General features: G+C 51.8%; 11 protein-coding genes across 11 annotated transcripts; 6 read left to right on the plus strand and 5 right to left on the minus strand.

The window, feature by feature from the left end:
* Nucleotides 1–422: 422 nt before the first annotated feature.
* BO94DRAFT_534984 (sucrase/ferredoxin-like domain-containing protein) lies at nt 423–1542 on the plus strand. Its single transcript, XM_025611667.1, has 2 exons — nt 423–817; nt 870–1542. The coding sequence occupies exons 1-2, from the start codon at nt 524–526 to the stop codon at nt 1443–1445; spliced, it is 870 nt and encodes a 289-aa protein (XP_025467760.1). The 5' UTR covers nt 423–523; the 3' UTR covers nt 1446–1542.
* Nucleotides 1543–1756: 214 nt separating this feature from the next.
* On the plus strand, nt 1757–3343 carry sld2 (the record flags this gene model as incomplete). Its single annotated transcript, XM_025613865.1, has 2 exons — nt 1757–1898; nt 1980–3343. 2 exons carry the CDS (start codon nt 1757–1759, stop codon nt 3341–3343), a joined length of 1506 nt encoding a protein of 501 aa, XP_025467761.1.
* A 61-nt stretch (nt 3344–3404) lies between these two features.
* On the minus strand, nt 3405–4645 carry BO94DRAFT_60249 (RING finger domain protein). The gene is made up of 2 exons (XM_025616425.1): nt 4342–4645; nt 3405–4280 (listed from the first exon to the last, which is right to left on the minus strand). The coding sequence occupies exons 1-2, from the start codon at nt 4547–4549 to the stop codon at nt 3466–3468; spliced, it is 1023 nt and encodes a 340-aa protein (XP_025467762.1). The 5' UTR covers nt 4550–4645; the 3' UTR covers nt 3405–3465.
* Nucleotides 4646–4987: 342 nt separating this feature from the next.
* Nucleotides 4988–7147, plus strand: BO94DRAFT_516348 (rRNA 2'-O-methyltransferase fibrillarin-like protein). Its single transcript, XM_025609959.1, has 5 exons — nt 4988–5227; nt 5279–5326; nt 5376–5557; nt 5614–5882; nt 5932–7147. The coding sequence occupies exons 1-5, from the start codon at nt 5101–5103 to the stop codon at nt 7004–7006; spliced, it is 1701 nt and encodes a 566-aa protein (XP_025467763.1). The 5' UTR covers nt 4988–5100; the 3' UTR covers nt 7007–7147.
* Nucleotides 7148–9287: 2140 nt separating this feature from the next.
* Nucleotides 9288–11158, plus strand: BO94DRAFT_465370 (MFS transporter; the record flags this gene model as incomplete). The annotated part of the gene is made up of 4 exons (XM_025608110.1): nt 9288–9608; nt 9660–9846; nt 9914–10410; nt 10466–11158. 4 exons carry the CDS (start codon nt 9288–9290, stop codon nt 11156–11158), a joined length of 1698 nt encoding a protein of 565 aa, XP_025467764.1.
* Nucleotides 11159–11718: 560 nt separating this feature from the next.
* Nucleotides 11719–13118, minus strand: BO94DRAFT_60421 (Fig1 domain-containing protein). The gene is made up of 4 exons (XM_025616454.1): nt 12934–13118; nt 12807–12875; nt 12434–12761; nt 11719–12371 (listed from the first exon to the last, which is right to left on the minus strand). The coding sequence occupies exons 1-4, from the start codon at nt 12959–12961 to the stop codon at nt 11993–11995; spliced, it is 804 nt and encodes a 267-aa protein (XP_025467765.1). The 5' UTR covers nt 12962–13118; the 3' UTR covers nt 11719–11992.
* Nucleotides 13119–13807: 689 nt separating this feature from the next.
* BO94DRAFT_575045 (putative exonuclease) lies at nt 13808–16481 on the minus strand. Its single transcript, XM_025615056.1, has 2 exons — nt 16167–16481; nt 13808–16116 (listed from the first exon to the last, which is right to left on the minus strand). Exons 1-2 carry the CDS (start codon nt 16346–16348, stop codon nt 14055–14057), a joined length of 2244 nt encoding a protein of 747 aa, XP_025467766.1. The 5' UTR covers nt 16349–16481; the 3' UTR covers nt 13808–14054.
* Nucleotides 16482–16731: 250 nt separating this feature from the next.
* On the plus strand, nt 16732–17645 carry BO94DRAFT_534990 (translation machinery-associated protein 16). Its single transcript, XM_025611668.1, has 3 exons — nt 16732–16988; nt 17050–17134; nt 17189–17645. Exons 1-3 carry the CDS (start codon nt 16820–16822, stop codon nt 17469–17471), a joined length of 537 nt encoding a protein of 178 aa, XP_025467767.1. The 5' UTR covers nt 16732–16819; the 3' UTR covers nt 17472–17645.
* A 163-nt stretch (nt 17646–17808) lies between these two features.
* BO94DRAFT_534991 (MAM33 family protein) lies at nt 17809–19408 on the plus strand. The gene is made up of 5 exons (XM_025611669.1): nt 17809–18066; nt 18242–18363; nt 18423–18481; nt 18543–19069; nt 19122–19408. The coding sequence occupies exons 1-5, from the start codon at nt 17868–17870 to the stop codon at nt 19145–19147; spliced, it is 933 nt and encodes a 310-aa protein (XP_025467768.1). The 5' UTR covers nt 17809–17867; the 3' UTR covers nt 19148–19408.
* On the minus strand, nt 19409–21037 carry BO94DRAFT_465300 (beta-lactamase/transpeptidase-like protein; the record flags this gene model as incomplete). The annotated part of the gene is made up of 3 exons (XM_025608107.1): nt 19409–19805; nt 19873–20852; nt 20909–21037. The coding sequence occupies 3 exons, from the start codon at nt 21035–21037 to the stop codon at nt 19409–19411; spliced, it is 1506 nt and encodes a 501-aa protein (XP_025467769.1).
* Nucleotides 21038–21264: 227 nt separating this feature from the next.
* BO94DRAFT_534993 (DNA primase subunit PRI1) lies at nt 21265–23201 on the minus strand. Its single transcript, XM_025611670.1, has 3 exons — nt 22932–23201; nt 22680–22877; nt 21265–22623 (listed from the first exon to the last, which is right to left on the minus strand). Exons 1-3 carry the CDS (start codon nt 23150–23152, stop codon nt 21492–21494), a joined length of 1551 nt encoding a protein of 516 aa, XP_025467770.1. The 5' UTR covers nt 23153–23201; the 3' UTR covers nt 21265–21491.
* Nucleotides 23202–25542: the final 2341 nt, after the last annotated feature.

Genomic DNA, 25542 nt, shown 5'->3' on the forward strand with positions numbered 1-25542 from the left:
TTAGGTACTCCGTACAGTAAACTCAGAAGCTACCTAGGTACGGATAAGTTCCTGAGAAATTCTAAATCACATTCCATTCGAAGAAATCTGAAAATAAACTACCATGCATAATGCAGCGGTGCCGTATATGTAAGACCAATCTGGTGAAACGGTGAAGGGTCTGGAAACGTGGAAGTGGGCTAAAGGTTTCCACCTAAACATTCCCCTGATTGGAGAGGATTCCCTACTAATGTACCATCCAACAGTCGAAATGGTCTTAACATTCAAGATAACAAATATAGGAAATGGTTTGCCTAGCAGGCAGTCAGATTTCCACGGCCTTGGTCGGGGATAGGGGATAGGCCTCGGGGAATTCAAAGGCATCTCCGAGACACGGCCATATAAGATAAAGGATGAAGTGCGACGGTCAGGCACGGTCGCATTTCCTGGTTCAGCTGCGTTCTAGACAGAATCGATTATCGAGCATACATAGCTGCATACACAATCGTCGATATTCTACGTTCGCAACCGTAGAGCTTCTGCAATGTTCCGCTCACTACTCTCGCGTGGCGGCCTCATCCGCAACGACAGCTACATTTTCCCCACCGTCGACCCAAACGAAGATGGTCCAGACTGCAAAATGGACTGCGCAGACTGTACGGTGCAATTTCCGTCCAAAGTGAAGGTTGAAACCTCGAGACCGCTGTACGGCCACATCAAAGAATTCCATACCCATGTCCTGGTCGCGACAGGCAAGTCGGATTGGACCGAGAGAGTCGAGAATGAGAAAGGGTCTCTGATGGAAGCATTTGATGAGTCCAACAAGTCAAAGCATGGTGTACGTTTTTATAGCCATTATGATATGCACAGATTTTGTCTAACAAAAATAGCGCATCATGGTCTCCGCTTCAAATCTCGAATCCCCAGAGACCGATGAGAAAACCGACGGAACCACAATCCTGCTACTACCATCATTCACCTTCATCGACTCCGTTCAACGAAGCGACGCCAATGAAGTCATTACTCGCTTCATCGACGCTCCATTATCCCAGAACGGCATCCCCCCCAACCCCGAGTCGAAACTCTTCCCCCGACCATGTCAGTACGATTACGTGGTGCTACTGTGCTCTCATCGGCGACGCGACGCCCGCTGCGGAATCACGGCTCCCTTGATCAAGAAAGAGCTGGAGCGACACCTGCGCCCTCTGGGGCTGTACCGCGATGCGAACGACGAGCGCCCCGGTGGCGTGGGAATCTTCTTCGTATCACACGTGGGCGGACACAAGTTCTCCGCGAATGTTCTGATCTACCGCAAGGAGCAGGAGCAGATGATCTGGCTGGCTAGAATCAAGCCGGAGCATTGCGAGGGAGTCGTCAAATACACCCTCTTGCAGGGCAAAGTGGTTCACCCCGAGTCGCAGTTGCGAGGAGGGTTTGATAGAAGTCGTGGTGTGACAAGTTGGTAATAGTGCTGTGGGGATATTTTATAGATACATCAAAATTAGAACTAATACACCAAGTAATGAGACCAATGATACTGCAATGGCTGAGCAATGGCTTTACAATCCATGGTTATGGTTGTTACACACGCTACGTCACCCGCGCTGGAACCGCGTTAATTGATTTCGCGCACGCGACGGACCAACCGCCGGGGCTCCATTACTACCACGGCACTCCCTTAACGCACGGCTTACCCCTTCGACACGATACCATACTACTTACCCCTATATTCTTACCTACTATCTTAATAAAGCCAAACCAGCCTCAATATGCAATAATGGCGACCGTCATCGTTCCGGAGGTCGAATCCCAGTCCGCTAATTTACGCGCCGAGCTGAAAGAATGGGAGAGAGCGTTTGCGGACGCAAACGGGGGGAAGAAAGCAGAACGGAATGATATCAAGAAGGTTCCTGAGATTGGTATGATAATTATATTCACTTGCTAGTTTGGAATAAACGTATGCTCTTGGAAAATCGGACTAATCTTCGCTGTGCCTCTAGCTGCAAAATACAAAGAATACTCCCGATTAAAGGCCCTCGAGTCCAAGAACGAGAAGAAAGCTATCCGATTAGAAGAACGTCTGAAGAAGCGGAAGCACTCATCGCCGACCGGACCTGAAAATGTGGACACCACATCGACACCACGCAAAGCCGCCAAAGGGATATTCGAAACGCCTTCCAAATCCCGTGTCGCAACATCACACCCGTCAGAAGTCGATCCCTATGATTCTCCCTCCGTTTTACGAAGACTCTTCAGCCCCAGCACGCACCAGTCACCCTTGAAAGCAGCCATCGGTCCCACCCCACAACGAGATGGAAAGGCATTAGGTCTGTTTGATCTGCTCTCCGAGTCTGGCGGCAGCACCGCCACCCCTTCAGCGACTAGGATGGCAAGTGTACGGGATACGGCTGCGCAAACTCCCTCAAGGCGGAACCAATTAGACACCATCGCAGAGGAAGAGGAAGAAAATCCTCGACCAGAACGTACGCCCGCATCATCTGGGAAAAAATGGATGCTTTCGACTCTATTCGCAACCCCGACTACATGGCGCTACGCGATGATGGAAAATAAGGGGCACAGGTACCCTGCGTACTTTAAGAATGAGCCTGAACCTGAGACGGCCAATGAAGGCCCGAATGAATCAGAGACCCCGTCTTTCCTTCGACGATCCACGTCGGGACGGTATGACGCCACCAACGCGGGCGGACTGAGCCCCATTGCTGTTCGGAAGAGGCCCCAGTTTGTGGGAAAAGGTCTTTCAGTTTTGGTGCAAGGGTTACGCGACATGGAGGAAGAGCAAATGCAGGATGATATGGATGTGCTTAATGAGATCGAAGCAGAACAAGCGGCACTGAACGACGTGGGCGACAGTCAGGCACCCGACGAGCCGGGCCGGACGTTCAAGAAGAAGGGCCAGAAGCGGACGACGCGCAAGGTGCGCATGAAGCCAGTGGTTTCGAAACCGAGACCAGAACCTCAATTACCTGGATCGGATGACGAGGGTGAACATCTGGAGGAACAGGATGTGGTTCCTGAAACCCAACATCTTAACGCCCCTGAGGCCGAGGCGGACGAAGTCGAGTCGCTTCATTCCATATCTGAACCGGACTTTGACTCCGACCCCGACTATGACGAGTCGAAACCTACGAGAAGCAAGAGCTTCTCTGAGAGAATGAAAGAAGCCATAGCGGCTGACAAGCCTCAGGAGGAACCTCAGAAGGCGCCGCAACCAAAAGCAAAGGAGCAGGAAAAGAAGCCTCCTGCCCGGAAAGTGAATCCTGCGGCGCACGCCAATTACCGTTCGTTGAAATTGCGGAATAAAAACACCAAAGGGCGAGGCGGCAGGCGTTTTGGCAGGAGATAGCGTTGGCCACATTACGAGCAACGACACAGCATATAATCACCGAGATACCAGTTTAAAGGCAAACCCGTCGTCTATCTCTTATATACATGCACCATCATGGCAGCCACCACCAAGTAGCTTATTCAATCGGGAATATACCGGTCCCGTGCATATTGCACCCGTCTAGCCTGGGCCAATGCATCACGAGACGATCTCTGATGCTGCCCCCGCCGGGTATAAGGCTTGGACACTCTGCCACGTCCCCGATACACCGGCGTAGACGTCCGATCGGGCTCCCCAGTCGCCCCAACATCCTCATATTGGACATTACGATCCCAATCCTCCAGCGACGAATACGGACTTCTCAACCACGCCTGCAACTCGTGCAGAAATAAGCGCGCATTTCCCCTCCCGATGAAGTCGCGCAAGAGTTCCTCCGCCTGTCCTGCGCTGCCTTTGATATCCACGGTGCGCAGAATCGCAATGATATACTCGAGGAGAAATTCCGCATTATTCCCCCGGCGGTTCTCGAGTCTTTGCGGGCCGGCACGCGCCACCCGACCAGAGGCGGGCTCCTCAGTTTCGGGGTTGAGGAACTCAAAGACTTTCAGTTCCCGTCGGATCCATTTTCGGGCCCGGGAGACGAGCTCTTCCTCGCGGTTGAACCGTTCGGGTGTTAGCTCGCGATACTGCGAGAGGCGATTGGATCCCACTCGCAGGGAGTATAGTTGGTGTCGGTAGATGTGCTGGCGGCGACGAAGGGGGTCGTCGGAAGTTTGCGCTGGGTGCGGCGGTTGTTGTGGGCGGGGACGCCGCGGCCGACGAGGGGCACGGTGGAACGAGGCCTCTGGTGGATGAGAGGACGAGGATGCTGTTGCACTCGCTACTGGGAGTTGGTATACTTTATGCCCATTGGGGTTTTCGAGATCATATCTCACGGAGGTGACTTCACTCTTGCCTTGTGCCGCCACCACATTAGCAGGGATCAATCAATACCAATAGACTAAATGAATACATACAAAGCGGACAATTCCTCCTCAGTTCCAACCAGCTCACCAAACACAAGAAATCGAAATTTGCATGTCGACACGGCACCGCGACGGCGGCTTCGGAGACCGGTTCGAGACAGATCACGCACGGATTGGCTTCATTGTCGCCTTCCTCGTGCGCTACCTCTTGCAACGTTCTTTGCAAAATTTCCTGTTGCAGGTCGACATCATGGGACATGAGATTGATACCCGTCTGCGAGAAATAGGCGTTGGGACGGGACGATGGATGTCATGGAGTGGTGGAGTTGATGCTATCGCGGCGGATGACTGATCCTTTGAACGTCATCTATACGGTCTGACCGCCTTCTGTGATGGATGATTTAGCGGGCAGAATCGGTACGAGAAATGGTGGTAGTGTCTTGGCTTGTGAATGCGTATCACCACGGGAATGTGTAATGCCACGGCTGTAGTACTCAGATATGAGGTTTATATCGGTTCAATAATGACAGTCATCTGTTTAGACAGGTTGGAACTGTCGATGTTATATGTCAGTGTAGTGTGTGGCAATACTCCTAGCCGTGTAAAGTGTAACAAAGGCTCGTGCCGGCCGAAAGGAAAGCAAGCGGTCAGAGCCGTTGTCGGCCGGCGACAACGCGGCCTTTACGCCGACATAGATTGGGAAAACTCCGCGCAAACCTCCAAGTCGCACACACGCTGTGAAAGAGACTCCTACTTCCCATGTAGAGACATGCGCCAAAAATATACTGTTATTTGCTATGATTGAAGGACATGAGATCTGCTAAAGCTGTAGTTACTGAAAACGCCGCCGCTGCCATGCGCGTCCAAGCCCATGGCTCTCCATCACGGACCATCACCAGCTTAAGGCGGTGGTCCATCATCAATAAAGAACTACCAGGTACGCTTTGATTCTGCTATCGTTGTGAATGTGCTAACATGCTGTAATCAGCGGTGTCACAAGTTAGGTCTATTCATGTATACGATTTCGACAACACATGTAAGGGTGGGCCCGGGTTGGCAGCGCGCGTCGAGTTAACACCATCTAGTATTCTTGAGTCCGCTTCCGAATCCACAGCTATGGAATGGGCCGACGATTGGGTTTCTGCAGGCCTATGAGAGCTTTGCGAACGGTGGCTGGTGGCACGATCCGAAGTTGTTGGCCGCGACTGGGGACGGTATCGAGAAGGAAGAGGCGCGAGCTTGGGAAGGATGGTGGAACGAGCAGATTGTGCGACATAAGTGATGTGCGATTGATATATGCGGGCAGCGACTGACTCGTCACAGGTACAACTGGTCAAGCTGAGTATGGAGCAGAAAGATGCCATTACGGTGCTGCTGACGGGCCGCGGTGAGAACAATTTCTCAGACCTCCTGCGTCATATGGTGGATAGCAAAAAGCTGGAGTTTGATCTCATCTGCCTCAAGCCTGAGGTGGGCCCGAGGGGCCAGCGGATCTCTACTACCATGGAATTCAAGCAGACTTTCTTGGAAGATCTTGTTCTCACTTACGACCAGGCCGAAGAGATCCGTGTTTACGAAGACCGTCCGAAGCAGTGAGTGCTGAGATTTCATGCTGACTCGTGGCATACTGATGCGCTGCAGTGTGAAAGCTTTCCGAGATTACTTTGAGCAGCTAAACCGCAGACTCCAGGCCGGGCCGACTGGCACGAGAAAGCCCATAACCTCGGAGGTTATCCAGGTAGCGGAAGGCTCGATGTACCTTGCCCCTGTAACGGAAACCGCCGAAGTGCAGCGTATGATCAATTCTCATAACCTTACTATTCGCAACCCCTCCGCGAACCGGGCTAAATCCCCGTACGGCCGACTGCGCATCAAGCGAACCATCTTCTACACCGGCTATCTCATCTCCAATTCTGATTCTAGTCGGCTGATCCGCCAGATCTTGAACCCTATGCTGCCCTTCGGGCTTGCTGATTCTAATGATTTGAAATACATGGCCAACAGCATACTAATCACTCCTCGTCCAGCTCCTCGCTCCATTCTTGAGAAGGTTGGTGGCATTGGTAAGAAACTAAACTGGCAGGTCACCGGGACTGCTTGTTATGAAAACCGCATCTGGGCCGCCCGGTTGACGCCCGTGCCGGCTACTGAGAAGTACTACACGGAGAATCCGCATCCCGTGGTGGTCCTGGCGGTGCGCAAAGGCGCTCGTCCGATTGACGCTGGCAAGATCCAGAATTGGCACCCGGTCCCGAGTGACAAGGCTCTGACTATGGAGACGGTCGTGGGAGAAAAGGTGGTCCTCCGCGTGGAAGAAGAAAACCCCAACGAGGGCGAATGGGAGAGCCAATTCTTGAATAAGAATAACAAGCGACGCCACCAGCAGGAACGGGATGAGGAGATCCTGTACCCGGATCAGACCCAGGACGGGCCGTCCCATGGCCGACCGCACTACAACCCGCGTTATGGAGGCAGTAACCGCCATCAGTATGAAGACGGGCCTCGGCGGGGGTCATACCGTGGGCGAGGGCGTGGCTCGGCGCCGCGCGGACGAGGCCAAAACCGAGGCGGGCGTGGTCGAGGGCGTGGCCGGGATACTGGGCCTCCCGGAGGATATCGGTCGCTAGATGATTATGGCGGTGGTTATGAGGGGAATCATTATGAAGAGAAGCCGGGTGGAAATAGCGGGGGTGGTGGACCTGTCATGAACTACTAGGATGTCTGATGGTTGATAGTTGATATATGTTATCTGGACAGCCGGTCTTTCGGTAGGCGAGCGTCACATTACTCAGTCTGTTGTTGTTTTCATCCCGCGTAGGCAAAAGCCCACTAGTACTAGTCAATCAATATCACGTTGTTTCCTCTGCCTCGCGTCCCAGAACCAAGAAGGTTGCAGGTTCGAGTCGGGGTCTGATCCAACCCGAGATGATTCTTTCTCTCCGTATTTTCTCCACAGATCAGTATTACTATATCGTTTTGGTCTACTGGTATGAACCTTGACATATGTTCACACTAGTATTTGCTTGCTGCTTGCTGCTGCCTGTATGCTGCTGCCTGTATGCTGCTGCCTGTATGCTGCATTGCTGGAACTGCTTGATGCTCACTACAATGTGGCTTTTGTTGCATGATGCAACTAATCAATGAATCAATGCAATGCTTGATAGCGATACCACAGCGTCCACACCTCAGCATAATCCAGGTTTGACCCATTCTAACCCTTGTATACCACCCTCCCCACACTATACCCACCCCCCCCACCCCCAAAGATCAGATTTCACCAGAATCTTCTTGCTTCGTAACATGACTGTCTCCCCTCTCCCCTTTAATTATGCACTTGGATTCTCTTCTGGGCCACTATTGAAACCAAAACCTGCCACTCCTATCCGATGAGGAGGCCCAGGTTATAGTTGACATCCTAATGCAGACTCACACGACGCGGCGAGCCTTGTCATCGTTCGGGCGGGTGATAGGAAAATTTAAAGCATCCTAGATGTGGCCAGGTCGAACAACGAGGTTGACAAGCCAATCTATACGTGTGGCACTTCTTCGAGGTTATCGACCTAAACCTGGAAAGACTGGAAAATTGGCACGGACGGGACGGTATTTGAGTGGTTGGAGGAAACGCGTATGGAGGCATTCTGCGCGATGTTAGCTGATCGAAGTGTGCATCGGAACTGAAGGATGTCGTTGTGAGTATAATTTTTGGAAAGCAGACATGCAGCCATTATCAATCACAAATGGTGTGGTAGAAGTAGCAGGAAGGGAGCGGCTGCAAAGAGGATTCACCTTCCCAATATTCCTTCCACCCTTCCGTCCTCTATCTTGCGCCATCCTTCTAGCTGCTTCTGTTATGCACCGTGGAAGTCATCAAGTATCAAATTCTTACTTCTCTTCTGGAACCATTTCCCAGTTGGAATTCCCCAAATTTCGTTTTTAGGCGAGCCTTGGCCGGTGAAGTGGTGAGTGAAATGCCTTCGGTTCACCTCTCCCCTCTGACCTGGTCACTGTGATACTATGACACTAACGAGAGCCAACCTAGTTCATCTCAGTATCCTTGTTCCCATTGTTCTGCGCTGATGTCCTATGCCAGGTATCAAAAAACGCCTTGAGTATACATAGTCTGGTGATACAGAGTCCATGTTGCTAGCATTCTGAGCTAATCAAGCTTTGTGCTCATGCAAGGATTTAGAAGTTCTAATACAAACCGTCTAAAGACCATTGAGACGATCGCAATGGTTTCTAATACTAAGCCGGCCGTGGCAAACCGCAGAGGCGTGTTGGACTATCCGAAAGCTTGCTAGATCCGGAAAAGCTTATGTCAAGGCACGATTCCAATGCCTCAGCAGTCAACTTCGGTTGGTGAGTGATCCTCTGTCTCTGGTAGCGTCCAGTGAATTAGTGAGACATGTCGAGTGCTAGAGTCGGCTTGCTGGGTGAGAGGATAACCACACGTAGGGTTGCTATTATACCATCTTCATCTTGCGCTGCATATGTCAAGCAAGAAACGACAATGATGGATCTGCGACATGGAGCTACAACGCACTAGGACAGTCTCTAACTGATAAATCTTCTGCCGGCATGTGTCTAAACACTTCAAAGGTCGTGACGTCACGACCACTGAGTACGATGACTAGGAAAGTCGCGGTGCCATTCTTCAACAAGTGACGTTTTGTCACTAGTTCGACCTTATGAAGTCATTTGAAGGCTCCAGACCTAGACCCATACTCAAATCCGACGGAACAATGCCCACACAGCGGTTGATCTATCGGGTTTACGGCTTTATTACGGCATTACGGCTATAAGCTGACCCATGATAGGAAGCCGCCAGTTAAACTTGCTTTAGAGTTCATCAAACAGAGTGGCATGTGCAGTGCACGCATGGTTGCCACCAGAGCTTGTCTTTATAAGCCAGAGATGTTTCCGCAGACGGATCCCGGCTGTATACAACCAGTGCGTTATTGTTCCCCTTGTGGCAGCGAGATCGGCTAGCGCAGATCATGGAAACCATTCGAGATTCAGCGTTTGGGAAGCTAGTACGCATCTTCAGTGGAAAAAGATGGCTGCGCTACCCCGAGGAGATTGACACGGGGATGTGGACCGAGTACCTGAAGACGGAGAAGCAGGTCAAGGATGAAGAAGCGGCAGTTGCTGAAAGTGACCAAGAGAATTTGGGCCTCTATACTGTCCTTTCGCAGGCGTCCAGAGCGTCACGTCGCCTATCCTCTACATCGACAGCTCGGAATGTGGGGGTGGATGCACAGAGTCCCCACCCCAGCACCTCAATTGTCATTGACTGGCAGGGACCAGATGATCCTGAAGTATGTCCAGCTTCCTTGGGATAGCCCTAACGTGTGCTGACGAGTATATAGAACCCCCAGAACTGGAGTACATTCAAAAAGCTATTCGTCAGCAGCTTGATCTGGCTCTTGACATTCGCTATCTATATCGGCTCAGCGATCTACACCCCCGGTATCCCCAGTGTTTGCGAGCAATTTGGTGTAAGCAGAGTGGCCGCTACACTTGGATTGACCCTGTTTGTGCTAGGGTATGGATTAGGTACGTGCTATTGCCATCACCCATAACCATCTATAAGCGTTGGTGAAACGAAGCTAATCGGTAAAAGGCCCAATGGTCTGGTCTCCCTTGTCAGAACTACCTGCTATCGGTCGAAGTCCTACCTACGTCCTCACCCTGTTCGTCTTCGTCTTCTTCCAATTCGCCGTTATCTACGCTACAAACTTCGGAATGCTCTTAGCCTTTCGATTCCTCACCGGATTTATCGGATCCCCCGCACTAGCCACCGGTGCAGCATCTATGGGAGATATCTGGAACCCTAGAATGCGCGACTATATGATAATCATCTGGGGAGCGTTTGCCATTTCCGCCCCCGTCTTGGGTCCGCTGGTGGGTGGTTTTGCAGCTCAAGCCGAAGGATGGAAATGGACCATTTGGCAGCTCCTCTGGGTCTCCGGATTCGCCCTTGTTCTCCTTTTCTTCTTCCTTCCAGAGACCTACGCACCCAACATCCTCTACCGACGGGCCCGTCGCGTCCGCCAGATCACCGGCAACTCCAATTACCGATGCGAAGCCGAGATCGAGATCTCAAACGTCAAACCAAGAGTAAGCTTCTATCTAACCTTATCCTTCTTTTCCCTACTAATTGCAAACCGCACAGGACGTCCTCTTCGAAGCCCTCGTCCGCCCCTTCGAACTCTGCTTCCTCGAACCCATCGTCTTCCTCATGAACCTTTACATAGCCCTAATCTACGGCATTCTCTACATCTGGTTCGAAGCCTTCCCCATCGTCTTCAGCGAGATCCACGGCTTCAACACCGGTGAAAGTGGTCTCGCCTTCCTCGGTATCCTCATCTCTACCTGCTGCATCACCATCCCCTGCTACTTCTACTGGAAATACAAATATCAGACCAAACACTTCGACGAGAACTGGAACATCGTCCCCGAAATGCAGCTCCCCCCGGCTTGCATCGGCGCCTTCGCCCTCCCAGTCTCCCTCTTCTGGTTCGGCTGGACCGGTCAATTCGCCTCCGTCCACTGGATCGTGCCCATAATCGCATCCATGCTGTTCTCCGTGGGGGGCTGTCTCATCTTCAATTGTATTTTCTGTTATCAGGCTCATGCGTACCCGAAGTATGCGGCTTCAGTGCTCGCCGGGAACGACTTTATGAGGTCGTCTTTTGGAGCAGGGTTTCCGTTGTTTGCCACGGCGATGTTCCATAATCTGGGGGTCGGATGGGCGTGTACTCTACTTGGGTGCTTGTGTGTGCTTTTTGTGCCGTATCCGTTTATTCTGTTGAGATATGGGAAGAGGTTGAGGATGGCGAGTAAATTTGCGAGACATGATATTTGATCATTTTCTGGTTTGGTTCTTGTTCATGATGTTATGATGGAAAGATCTAAAGCGCATTTCTTGTTCTAGATAGATGTAGATGCATTCATATAATTAACAGACTTCAGAGGTCAGTTCAACCATTAAATCAGAATAGATGACTGCTTGATCTGCTTGATTCTCTACACCAAACCAGGAAAGGATAGAAATGTATGAGTAGGAACCCTCAGACTGCATCTGTCATAAGTCATGTCATATGCACATGCATTCGTTGTCATCTTGCATTTTCATTCTAAGCACAACATAAACATATCCATCTAAAGTAATCTGTGCCAAAGTCCGTCCCGGTACCAGTTCCTAGACCAACCAACTAACCAATCATATAACAAAGCAAATCAGTATAAAACCACAGTAAAATGCTCATCTTTTATACATCATCAATGATGGGTAATCAATAAAAACAGTCAAACTGACAGAATATACAAAGAGGCAAAAAAGTGTATAAAAGCAGATCAAATCGGAATAGATTCGATCATTTGGTTCATTTGTTCAGTGAGCTGGGGTTCGTATGATGTTCAACCGGACAGACCAAGAATTGGAGGTATAATCGATCTCCGATATTGTTGGCCGCCTCAAATATGCTCATTATGCATTTCTTCATGATCCCATATCCGTATCCATGTCCATAAAATCCATAACATATCCATTCCAAAACCATTCGTAATTAATCATGTTGCTGTGCTGTTCGTGTGTATTCATGTCGTAAGTCAGGGTGAAGGGGAGGGGTGTATGATGTGTCGAAAGGAAAAGCCAAAACCATTCAAAAGGATATAAGAAACGTTTGCCACGCGACGGTTATGCGTCATCCGTCAACTGTTTTATCAAGTTGATGCTGAGAATCATAACGAGCAGTCCTATCGTCACGACCACCAGGAGACCGAATCCAAACCAGCCGAGAACCATGGCGGACGTGCCCACGCCACTCTTGACACTTCCGTTACCCATGTCTTGAGCGATGGTACTTGCGGCTACGGACGCCGTGTGCTGCCATAGCACAGAGACAAGGACGAATACTGAGGCCACGAAGATGAGAGCCAATGCTGCTTGGGACACAGGTCGCGACGGAAAGGGCTTGGATTCGACTTCGGAACCACTGGGATCTAGCTCATCGTGCCAGCCAGGGAAAGTGGCGAGAAGGATAAAGCAGAAGAAGGCTAGAATGACGGCAATGATTCTGAAGAAGGTTAGTATTTTGCAGGAACGGTCAGGGCATAGAAAAGGCAGGAGAAAACATACAGGAGATATGGAAAAACAACAGCATCCTTGAATGTTGATGCCACCCAAATCAGGTTCAAAGGGTCCTGATCAACTGTGACGATCTCCGCCAATGCTGTCGCATTCGAGTTGCAGATATAGGATCCGTCGTCTGGCTGCACGCAGATTCCGAAGTAGCCCACCCGAACCTCCATTTGTGCTCCTCCCACAATGTTCGCCGTTGCTGTCACCACTCCTGGGTCTACCTGGGCAAGATTGAATGTCGGTTTGTAGCGCTCGTAGTATAATGAAATCAGGAATATGTCGGGAATTTGCGGGGAGGACGATGAGCACCCCGCCAACAGTAGGGCTGAAACAGTTAGTTACATTCCTGGACAGTATGGAATGAGCTTACAAAGAAGAATGATGGCAACCGCGATGATAATCATCAACACGTGGTGATACCCGATCAGCGGCAAAAGCCCTAGATGCCAATCGTCAGCTCCTTGATACAATTCTTATTCCAATGGCATGCGGCATACGGGTAATTTTGGCGCCTATTCCTACCATCTTAGGCGACCGGTTCCTGTCACTTTCCTCCTCTCACGGTACAACTCGCTTCTCGGGACTCCGAGAAGGAGTGCTAGGCGTCCGGTGCGGCTCACTCTGTCGGACACCACCCGACAACGAGCGGTACAATATTGTGATGGGAAGATGGCTCTGGGAGTCGAGTCCTCAGACCTTAAGGTGCAGGGATCGGTTGGTGGAGAATGCGCCGATATGGTTGGAGTGGAATGTGACGGAACGTGTGATCGAGAGGGAAGGCAAATGCAGGAAATCGGAGGAATGCTCGTTTCCTTATCCCACGATGAACCCTGGAAAATCTAAGGGTCGTCAGAAATCGAAAAAGTAAAGTATCTTCTGTGGATTAAGATAGGCAATTGGCGTATGCCGAAAAAAGACAAGCGGAAGAGTAACTGGGGAATGGCAGGGGCGTGAAGGAGGGCAGAGGGAGAGGAAGAGGGAGGGAGAGAGCAAGCGTAGCTAAACCAATCCTCCGAGTCCTCGAATAGCACACGACAATGAGTGAGACTGGCGTGGTGGGTGGATAGCGACCGTGATGGTGGTGATAATGGAGGAGGCTGGGACGGGCGTGCTATAGTCGGCGGGCAGCCCAATGGGGGAGGCTGGGCCACTGCCCTTTGTTTACCGCGTCCGTTTCCCGGTAACCACCTCTCACCGCCTGCCTGTTTCCACCCGTGCAGCCCCCACTAATCCCCCGATAACGCTAGCCGCATCAGGCCTCCCCACCGATCTGCTGTTATCGGCACCTAATCTGCCCAGCCTCCCCAAATCGAAGCGGACAGACCCAACTTATAAAAAGAAACCCAGGTACAGCAGAGTAAGGCAAACGCTATTTATTAGATACCCACTACGTCCCGCCCGATCTCATCATCCCCGGTCGCCAACGCCGCCCAATGGAGAGTATACAAGTGGAACATATGTGCTAATAACAAGAACCTTCTAAAATCTAGACACCGCTGCCTTATACCAGATGATCATCCTGAAGCCACCAGGTGCATATGTAAGGATATTCCAAGGAACGCCAATGTATAATATGCAGTTGCACTGGTCGGACGCAACGTAGCCTGCCAAGAAGAGCTTATTTACCCATGAAGGAGAACCGTTGGACATCAAACGAGACTGGGGTTTCTTGCGTGCGAATCTCGTCATCCTCGTCTTCACTATCTGGGATGATCATGTCTTCACTACCCTGACTGGGAGCAGTCAGAGTCTGCGCAGAACGGAGCTCACGCTTCTCAATCGCCGGATTCTTCATTGGCCTTTTCGAGGTGCCAAAAGCAGTTAGTGAAACACAATTAAGTGATCGAGAGCGAGCCAAGGCGCTCTGGCCTAAACGCTGCAATGGCGTTGTCCGCTGACGCCTGGGAGGAGTTCTGGTTCCCGGGGTCGACTTATTCAAGGAATCCGGCTGGGAACCCTTGCCACCAGGTCCATCTGTTCGGGGTCTGACGCAAGCATTTCCCGCTTGAAAGACATACTTTGAAAGAAGCGCAGAATTCTGCCGACGCAAGGGGCTGGGATTAGAGCCCAGACTAACAGGTTTTGAGCTCGACTCCAAAGCTTGGTTAGCAGACGACGACTGCTGTTCTTCAGTTTGCCCTTCCCCGGCATCAAGGCCGGGCTCAGACGTGACTGTTGCAGGCGGGCCAAGCGCACTATCATCTGCAGTAGATGAATTGGTATCGGTAGTTGCGTGTATCTGATCCTTGGGCTCCTGGGTCGTCTGCACAGGGTCTGGCAGCTGTGACATCAAGTCTTCTGCAGAGTCATCTGAGAAGACGTCCAAGGTAGACTTGCGCACTTTTTTTGTGCGAGTAATCTTCTGTGCACTTGGGCTAGAATCGTCCAAGGTGCCGGCAAAGAATCTGCTGCGACAGTCGGGCATATTTGGCAGACTGGTCTCATCCGCATCGGAACACAGTCGTTGCCGCTTAGCGGGTTGCAAGTTCGACGTTCTGGAAGCATGGGCCAGGAAGGAGTTGCGTTCGACACTTCTGACCAAAGGACTCGAGGGCCTGCTTGACGATCCCATAGACGATGCGGATCTAACAAGACCTGTCCGTGATGGCGCCGGAACACTATCCCACGAGTTATTGGCATGGCGCTGTAGAAGCCGTTGCTGGCTGGGAGAAGGGGTGAGGCTGTTCGGGTCCAACTCTGCCAGGGGAACTCGTTTGGGGGTGAAGAAGGAACTAATAGGTTTATTCGACTTGAGTTCGGCTGATGAGCCTAGTGTCTGCCGCCGGCTTAGGGTATTGGTCAGCCTTTTATCGGCTGGAACTGTTGGCTTCAGTACAAGAGGTTCCTTCGTCGTCGGATCCAGATCACCACGAGCCACTCCCACCGCGGTCTCGGGCTCCACATCGCCACCAATAAACGTCAGGTCCTCTAACTTCGTATCAGATTCGGGTGCTGTCAGAGTCACCAGCTTCCCAGCTTTCGGACAAAACACCCTCTGATACAGGAACGTAAGCTCTGCCTGCTTGAAATTGTCTAAGTAATCAGAGGGAACGTGGTATTGACCCTCAAATTGAAGCATGCGCAGTGCTCTCTCAACGTTCTTGTATTTCCGAATGCTTCGATAGGCCGTCTTCAACCCCAATCGCGCAATATTGGGCAGATAATCGCAGCCACTGAGAATACACATCCGTCGAAAGTCATCATCGGTCCAACCAATCAGGCTTACCTCTCGACAAGCCGAGAAGTCGGCGCGATTGATCTCAATGCAGTCACCATGCTGGTCAAGCTTGGATAACAATCGTTTCGCACCGAACACGAGGAGATCAGAATCTTCCGAGATGATACCGGTGATGATGCCCTGCTGTTCCAGATAAGCAAGTTGCGCATCCGCCTCATACGGAGCCACCACGTATTGAACGCCCATTTTCTTCAGCTCCTCTATCAGTTCGCGGGCCATCAAAGGCGTCACGTCCACGGCCTTCTGCAGTTCCTGGTATGCCTCCGCTGTCCGCCCTTTTCGCTGGAGTTCCAGCCCGAGGGCTTTGCTCTCCTGTCGCCTCTTATGGCGCTCCACCTCCGTTCCAAGCTTGCTTGGCAACTCGTCGCCATCGAAGACCAGATAAGGCACCACGCCGAAGTAGATGAGCATGCGGACTCGGTTCAAGACGAAATCGATGTGTCTGCAGTCATGTAAGAAAACTAGCGGAGATTTTGCTGCTTGGATACGTACTTTCTGTTGGGCCTGCCCAGGACCAAGTCCACCGCACAGGCGACCGTGCCCCGATGCAGCCATCCATATGCATCGACACCAAGGGTTTGGCCACTAAACCTTTTCAGATGGCATGGTTTCTGGATCGACTTGAGCAGGCCATGAAGTCCTATGTATCCGGTAAGCCATGTAAGTACCCTCATGAGCCGAGGGCTGTAAAGAATCACCTTTAATGCCCATTGTCAGCTCCTTTGGAAGACAGGATACTCCTCGTTCTAGGTAGTTGCACCGCCAAAACAGACATCAGCTGGTGTCTGTTGGTGCTTAGGAGTCAATTTTGGCGACGAGCATAGGAAACATGGGACATCGGTGCACAAAGCCTTGACCACCCCCTAAACAGTGGCTACGATGATGACCTAGACAACAAGGTTGGAATGCTACCTCCCCTCGTCCCTCCGACGCGCAAGGAACGCGATGGGGCGACGCAGTCATCCTCGGCCATGATTGGTTGTCTAGGGGCGGTACTGCACCTCCACTATACCGCCTTTCAGTTCTGCCAGAGAAAAAAGAAATCCGCCGCAAAAGACGAAAACGAAGTTTCGACTATCCGATCTTAAATTCCTTATCTTTATTCGAAAAGGGAGCCAAGGACTTTCCAGAACAACCTGCCCGCCATGCCCAAGACACTCCAAAAAGTTCACAAGCATATCGCCAAGAAGCGAGGCGCTGTCGAGGCTCTTCATGAGTTCAGCAGAGATGCGAGGAGACTGCGCCGAGCTAATGCCCGAGATGATCGAGTCGCTCGTGTCTCGGCCAACATGTCGCGGGGAAGACAGACATACGGTAATTGAATCTTGTTAACATTGAACTGTCTGGTATGGTGATGTCTAATATCGAGGTGCAGTCGACCGGATCGCATACTTCTACGAGACCATCCCGGAAGGCTCAGAACCCATGTCAGAGGATGAAATGAAGGATGTTGTCGTCAGGTGGAGAGACCCATCAACCTCAAATTGTCACATACTTACAAACGACAAATATAGGTATATCAACCGCAGCGTGCCCGAAATCGAACAACTACAGAGCGAGAGACGGAAGGGCAGGCCGCCAAGCAAGAGGGAAGAGGCATTGTTGCAGCGGACGGATGTTGAAAACCGGGAGTTCAAGACGGGATTTTGGATGCCCGACTTCAGTGAAGAGGCTGTGCTCAGGGCACTCGCCTCGTGGAACGGAGACTGGTCTGGACTCAGCACCATGAAGTTTATTCGGATCACCAAGGAGGGGTCGAAACAGCCTTCAGCATTTCCACCCAAGGGAATGTCCTAAGGCTTCTTTCTCATGTTCTTTTCTGCACTTTCATTATGGGGTTCTGGAGATCGCAGTATGCGCGGAGATTTATGGCATAACGGCGTTATGATTGCACATAGACATCTACAAAACACTGTTTGTTGAATACGTTCCTGTAGCTAGATAATATCCATGGATGTCTAACGAGTCAATCCGAGGCTACCTACTATTTCGCTTCTCCCTCATGGGAAAACTGTGTATGGCATGAGCCGGCATTGCGACCATTGATTGGACAGGCGGCTGTTGCAGGAGCTCCAGTCTTGGCGGCCGATCCTGGACGAACCGGTAACATCATCAGCTCGCCTCTTCCCATCCTTCACCATCCGTCAACTTTCTCTCTCACTTTCCCTTTCATCCTCACCACCATCCTTCAAAATGATGTCCCTTCGCACTCTCGCTCGCTCGGTGCCTCGCACCATCTCGCGCTCCGTCGCTGTCTCTTCCCGCTCCACCGTTTTCCGCCCGGTGTCCGCGGTCCCCAAGAGTGCCTTCCAGTCGTCTCTGAAGCAGGTTACGAGACCTTCATATGCAGCTTTCTCAACTTCCCGCACATTCAAGCAGTCTGCTGCCGAAGGTAAGAAATTCATCATATTACATGTTAACGAAGATTTTTCCAGAAACGCGAACGGAAAGCCCTCATCCTTTTTTTTTTTTGGTCCTTGCGAAATGAAGCAGAGCTCTGGCTATAGCTCGCGATTGCACATGGTTAGAAGCGGTATGCTGACTTTGGTTTCTTCGGAACACTCTAGGTGATGTCGAGCTCGTTGCCAAGCTTGACGAAGAGCTCAAGCACGAGAAGGCTTCCGGCCTTGAGGACTTGGAGTCCTCCGTCCAGAACATCCAGTATGTTCTTCAGAACAACTCTTGGGAGGTATGTACAATATTAAGATTAGGACGATTGTCGATCCATGCTAATTTGCTTTTGTAAAGGTCAAGGACGTCCCCGGCGAGCAGGAGGTTGTCCTGACCAAGAAGTTCGGCAACGAAGAGTAAGTCCCATCGCAAACCATCTACCATGACATTCCTTCTGACGGCTTTCTCAATCAATAGGATCCGCCTCACTTTCACCGTCGCCGACCTTCAGAACCTGAGCGAGCAGGAGGAATTCGATGACGCTGCCCTGGATGAGCTCGACTTCCAGGGTCACAACCCTGCTAACCAGGGCCGCTCTGGCAATGTCGCCCAGCACCCCGAGGACCGTGTCGCCCCCGCTGACCGTGAGGGCGAGGACCTGGATCGTGACCTTGAGCCCAGCTTCCCTGCCCGTGTCAACGTCACCATTGAGAAGCCCGGCAATGGCTCCCTTCTGATCCAGACCGTTGCTCAGGATGGTCTGTTCCAGATCGAGGAGGTCTCGTACTTCAACAAGCCTGATCTGGCCCACGCCCAGACCGCCGAGAAGGACTGGGTTAGACAGAGCATGTATGCTGGTCCTCCCTTCGAGAACCTTGATGAGGACCTCCAGACCTTCCTCGAGCGTTACCTCGACGAGAGGGGCATCAACGCTGAGCTGGCCAACATGATCCCCGACTACATCCAGGTTAAGGAGCAGAAGGAGTACGTTCGCTGGCTCGAGAGTAAGTTACCCTCTATAATACTGTCTTTGACAATCTCTAACGAAATCCACAGACGTCAAGAACTTCGTCTCTGCTTAGGTGCAGACAACCCAGCTGGCTGCAATCGACTCTTCACGAGTGAGCGCAGCCCGGATGCTTTAAGATTAATAAGGTTATGACAGCACTATCCTGAAAATATAGGAATCATGTTTCATTAATTAGGCCACTGTTTTCCCAGTGTGCGCATGTATATTAGTAGTAGATGCTCAGTTGAACCTAACTAGGTAACACTGTTGGTGTGAATTTATATCCTCTCTTCCTGTCTGAATATATGTTCTACCACATGAATGATGAAACCACTCAATCCGACCGCGGAAACCAAATCTTCTCCTTCATCGTCGCCTCCCAAGCCACCCCAAGGGCAGTCGGCTTTCCCTTCTCCCCGATTCGAAACTCAGCCTCATAGACCTCAGGGAACAAGGCCCCCAGATCCCCAATATGCTTCGCTACGATGATAAAATGCTCTCCATTAACATGTTTGAACTTCAAAAACTCCGGCCAGGTCGCACTAGCCCGGTCGGCACGGAGCACGCCCTCCGACTGGTCAAAATATATTTTCACCGTCTGATACCCCGGATGCACATATGTCCCTACATACTCCTCCAAAGGCAACAACGCAGGAAGAACCGGCTCAGAAGGAACCTGGTTAATCGCATCAAAGACCCTTTTTTTCTCGGCCTCAATGTGGCTCATATTCCTAAACATCAGTTAGCATCCTCCCCAACCCACAACCGGTCCTATACATATTCCGGAAAGACACATACTTAGCATTCCAATCAAACCTCTTCTCAACCGGCACTCCAAGCCTCTCATCAACCAAATGAAACGCCAGCGCCTTCTCAGCATAATTCGACGTCCCAGCCGTATTCGCCAACGCGATCACCGCGAACCGCAAAGCCGGAAATAGAATCAACTCGGCCCCAAACGCATTCACGCCCCCCGTATGCTCATAATACTGCACACCTTGGTAAAAACCCGTCCACCATCCAAGAGCATACGCGGTCGGACCCGTGAACGGCTCCCCGGAAGGTGCCAGCGTCCGTGGCTCCCAAATAGCCTTATACACGGCCTGCGATAACGGCTCGGTCTGGTCGAGTAAAGCCCGCGCCCACTTCGCGTAGTCCAATACATTAGTGATGACTGCACCCGCGCCTGAGATCTCGTTGCACGGCATCCAATCTACCTCGTGGTATGTGTCCTCGTTGACGGAGTGGTAATAGCCACGTGCCAGATCCTCGGGTGCTTGTTTTGCGTCATCGAGATCGAAAAACGTGGCTGTCATGTCCAGTGGGTGCCAGATTTCCCGGGCCAGAATATCGCCCAGCCATTCTCCGGTGAGGGTTTCGATGATGTGGGTGGCTGCGACGTACATGAGGTTACAGTATTGGAATTTGGTGCGGGGAGGGGCAGTCAGTGGGAGATGGCGTAGCTGGCGGACGATTTCCCGCACCGCGGTGTCTCGGGGAAGATGGTTGCCGTAGGCTTGGTCGTGACGGGGGAGTCCTGATCGGTGGGAGAGGGCGTCTTCGATGGTCGTGTGGCTGGTTGCGTGGGGGTCGTGCAGGACGAAGTCCTCGCGGATGAGGTCGCTGATGGGCATGTCCCATTGTACTTGTGGATAGTTAGTGTTGTCGGTGACGAGCGTGGCGAGGATGGCTGCTGTGAAGGCTTTGGTGGTGCTGCCGGCGTAGAAGAGTGTGGAGGGCGTGACTGGGGTCGAGGGGAAGGTTGCGGTGCCGTAGCCCTGGGGTTTGGGGTTAATGATGGGGATGGGATGGGGTGAGGGTGGTGGGAGCTGACCTCGGCCCAGGTGTTGTCGCCGTCGACTACGGCGATTGATATGCCTGGGACGTGCCATTGGGTTAGGGTTTCGTGGACGAGATTCTTGAAGCTCTCGTCGAGCGGGTTGGTGGGGATGTGAGTGGTCATGTTTGAAGGGTGCAATGCGATAATGGGCGGATGAGACATGGGTAGAGGATTGATTGATGTTAGTGATTGAGGATATGGCGGGGAAAGCTGACATCTTCGTGTACAGCACTACAGATAGGCTAGAGGTGGACGCGTCCCCGTCGGAGCTCCGCAGGGTGAGCACGGAAGTTATCGGTGAGGTTGCCTATGAGGATGATGATGATGGACGACAGAAAGTCGTTCTAACATGGGTGTCTGCTATGAAAGCCCGTGTCTATTATATACATAGAACCCTAGATGGAATTGAAGCAACCTGAAAAGGATAAAGCAAACTCCCGCATGTCCAAGCCCGTTTGCAATGCAGTAAATCCAACTCCGTTCCCAAGAAGACCATACCCGAGTTGCTCATTAGAATCAGCGATCAGCGTCACTCATCTGCACGAGAAAGCGAAAGAAAACCAGAGGCGACGAGAATCTAGAATTCCATACTCTCAGACTTCATCTCCGTCGCGTCATCAGTCCTCTCCCGCTTCCCGGTACGTTCTTCCTTCAGAAGCCCGGCAATGAAAGAGCGGAAATAATCAATATAGGGCTTCAAGCTCGTCTTCTCATAGTCCTGCAGTTTGCGACCTCCCCTGGCGTCGGAGTCGGGCACACTGCCTTCACCTTCCGCGATTTCGGGCCCTGCATTGGTGCTAGGATGCTCCGCATCCCAGGCATCGATCTCAGCAAGCAGCTCCGTGACTGTGGGCACAGAGAGAGGGTCGAATTGTTCCGCTTTACGGGCATCTATCGGAACACACACGCGACCAGTGCCGGGATGGATGACGAAAGGACTCTTCAGCAAATGAATCATCTTCTTGCTGACCTCCGAATCCAGACGCGGGTATGTGTACTCGAGAACAATGTCCTGCTTAGCGTCTCGCAGAGTAGTAGGGTTGAGAGTACTGCTCTTTCCAGTCTTGGCGAGGGCATCGATATCGGCCCATTTGTTGGTGCTGGCGCGATCTGGCGACGATTCCCACTTTTTCCGCAGTGATTCATTCAAGGTCTTGTCGGGAAGTAATGATAGAAGACGTTGCGCTTGCTCTGAACTCTCAAATGTGTCTTGGTCTATCAAGGTCGTTTGAGCAAAGTATGGTTTGAGAATGTCGAGACTGCGAGACATGTGGGGGTGCAGTGGTCGCTTGATATTGACCCGTTTGCCGCTTGAATTGCCTCCTCGCACAACATCCAGGTAGCCCGCAATGGCCCTTCGTCGATCATCTGGTAGGCTGCGTGCACGTGGATCGCAAACCCAGGCGTGAGCACCACGACGACCAGAGTAGACCCACAATATATGCTCGAACCCGAAGTCTTCGCGAAGAGCCGTGTCGACAACCTTCATAGCCATGGTGACAAAGGCCCAGCATTTTTCACAGATATTTGCTTTTGAACAACAGGATCGAATGTCATCGTAATCTGTCAAATCGATATCGAACACCAACTCTTTGGAGATCGGTTTCATCTGGCCACCTCGGAGCGTCTTCCGGTCTCGGGGATTCGTGTTGTAGACAGGCCCGATTTCGAATCGAGAGGGGTTCCTTTTCAGAATGTCTTTACGGAAGCTGAGGGCAGACGGTTAGAGCTTGGGGACGTGGAGCCTAGGAGCTCTCCCACTCACAGATCCGCAGTCGCATATGACTGATATCGTAGATAGGCATCGTTTTGAAGAGTAAGGGCGAATTCACGGTTCCCAAAGTCTGGGGAGGGAACAATGCCATGGTTCAACCATTGAAACAGATAGCGGAATGGGAAGAGGCGTTGATAGAAAGCAAGCATGGTATCGGTGTCAACCTGGGGACCCGGAGCGGCAGCCGGTCTAAACGATGGAAGGTTAATGCTTGCGCTCGGGAAATATCTCAGGGACACTTACTCCGCTGGCTCGGGGGCAGAAGAATCAACATGCTTGGTGTCTGGTGCACTTGAGGCGGGGAATTCATCATCGTCATCATCGTTAAAGAGGTCTTCGAGCTTCACTCCTGCAGATGCGCCGGCTTGATTCTCCGATGCTATCTCCGCTGGAGGGGCGTCCGGTAGAAGCTCATCATCCTTGCGGCTGGCAGATGAGTCCTGCGACGACACGGAGTGAGGCATGTTGAATAGCGTTGGCTTGGGTGTAATAGGCCGTCGACAACTGTCGGTGGGTTGCATGAGCAAGCCATCCTCCATCCCGATCCATTAAACAAACACGCGTCGACACGCGTGCCGACGCGTCGGGTCACGCAGCCCTAAACCCTTCATTGAAGACCTCGATCGGGTAGTGCTCGTGGGGGTGCCGGTCATGTGACAATGCAGTCCGCAAGCGGTGATGACTAAGCCAGGTACCGAAGTATGGGCGACGACGACTTCCATCCTTTGCTGCTGCTACAACCTCGTCTTGCTTGGGTCCACCCCTGCACGATCAGGAACAACTGAGGGCTCGGATGGCCGTTTGCGGTGGGAGCTGACGACTTCCCATCGGGCTTTCTCGTAATCCTTTATGGATGACGTGTATACTGCCCTGGTCCAGAAGAACGGGTCTCGGACCTGACGGAGCCTGGAGGCCTTCATTCAACGTATCGCATTTATGTCCAGCGTTTGATCTGCCCCCTTGGCCTAATGCGGCTGCACGCATCCCCTGACTCATGGATGTCCTTACCGAGCTTTCTGACTTGGGTTGACGGTGTTGTGCCCTTATGTGATCATCACTCTCTCCGAAGTCCGCAAGAGGGATCCCGTCATGGTTACTATACCAGGTGCTCGGATATTCTCTCACAACAAACGCCGACATGCTGCCGCGGCACTCTCCGGTGCTCGTCTTACTTCTTTTTCTGCCTTGATTCCTTTCACTCGAGGCCCCCCCTGCCAGGTTTTCCTTTTCGCCCTGAATCTTAATCATCCTCAGATGCAACGTTGCACACGTACCCATAGAGAACACCCACATTCCGGGGTAGCTTTTCACAACGCGCTGATAGCTATGGGGTTTGTGATATCCCGCAACATGAGAGGCGGCTCAATAGCCAGTCCCAGCACATATGCCGTGGCAGGTGTTATACTTAGATACATCGGCTGTTTATCTTTTCCGTTTGCTAGGTGGCTCTTACCGGCTTTATTATAGGTTGCCCATCTTTACAGTGAACCATCCGGGTTCTGACCGGTATTGGGATTATGGTGATGACGCCACCACTGCTATTGATTCATTGATTGCATGATCCAAATGACCATTAGGCCCGAGACCCTGAAGATTCTGGCCTGGGTGCTGTGGGCCTCGATCCAGATGATACAGCGGGATGTCACATTCCCATTTGGGTTAGACATACAATTTCTTTCGCTCAACCACTCTCCCTACATCGGTTCCTTCGCCATCCGTGGTTTGCTCAACTTAACCCTACTACGTAGATTGCTAGGTAGACACTGGTGTCGAGCAGCCAAGCTGGCTTTTACTCCTGACCCAAGCGTCAATGGCGCCATGATGTTTGCCTCATTGGATCCTACTGTGGCATTATCACCATCATCCACTGATGCGGAAACGGTGGGGGGCTTCTCCCAAGAGATTTAAGGACTGCTCTTCCTGCCCCATCGACAGGTCTTCTTTCTTTCTTATTACACCTAGGAGTCACTCGCTGCTTTTCTTTCATTCGTTTAATCCCAAAGTTGTGTAGGGGATCGTTTGTGAGGCTTTTCTATCAGCCGGACCAAGGATCGACAAACGATATGGTCAAGGGAGGTGTTGCGTTCCTGGCCTTGGCTGGCCCGGCGCTTGCTGGCGTTATTGTCCGCGGCACTGAGGTACGTTGGAGTATCATTATCCTGACCTTCTTGATTATGCTGACTAGCCCCGTTATATCAAGCCTGCAACGACCAAGAAGCCCGTGCTTACCACTGGGCCTCCGGGTATTACCAAGACCACGACATTCATCACGACCGACTGTCCAGGTAAGTTGAATTGCACGGCTACCATTCTGAATCGTGTCTAATGCTGTGCTTAGTGACCTCCTCTGTTGTCACCTCTGGCAACAAGACAGTTACTGTCCCTATTACGTTGACCAACACCATCACCCTGACCAGCACCTGGTCTGATGAGGAGCCTACTGGGGAGCCTATTCCGACTGGGGTTGTGCCTCAACCCAAGCCGAATCCAACTGGAATGGTGAGCCCTGTCAAGCCTACCACCCTTGGCACCGCTCCCATCAAGCCAACGTACAGTCAGGGTACTGCTCCTATCAAGCCAACCACTAGCCACGGAACTGCCCCCATCAAGCCAACCACTAGCCACGGCACTGCCCCCATCAAGCCAACTACTAGCCACGGTACTGCTCCCATCAAGCCGACTTACAGTCACGGCACTGCTCCCATCAAGCCGACGTACAGCCATGGAACTGCTCCCATCAAGCCAACGTACAGTCACGGCACTGCTCCCATTAAGCCGACGTACAGTCACGGCACTGCTCCCATCAAGCCGACGTACAGCCATGGAACTGCTCCCATCAAGCCAACGTACAGTC

This window comes from Aspergillus sclerotioniger (assembly GCF_003184525.1).
Source record: "Aspergillus sclerotioniger CBS 115572 chromosome Unknown BO94scaffold_13, whole genome shotgun sequence".
Lineage (NCBI taxonomy): Eukaryota > Fungi > Ascomycota > Eurotiomycetes > Eurotiales > Aspergillaceae > Aspergillus > Aspergillus sclerotioniger.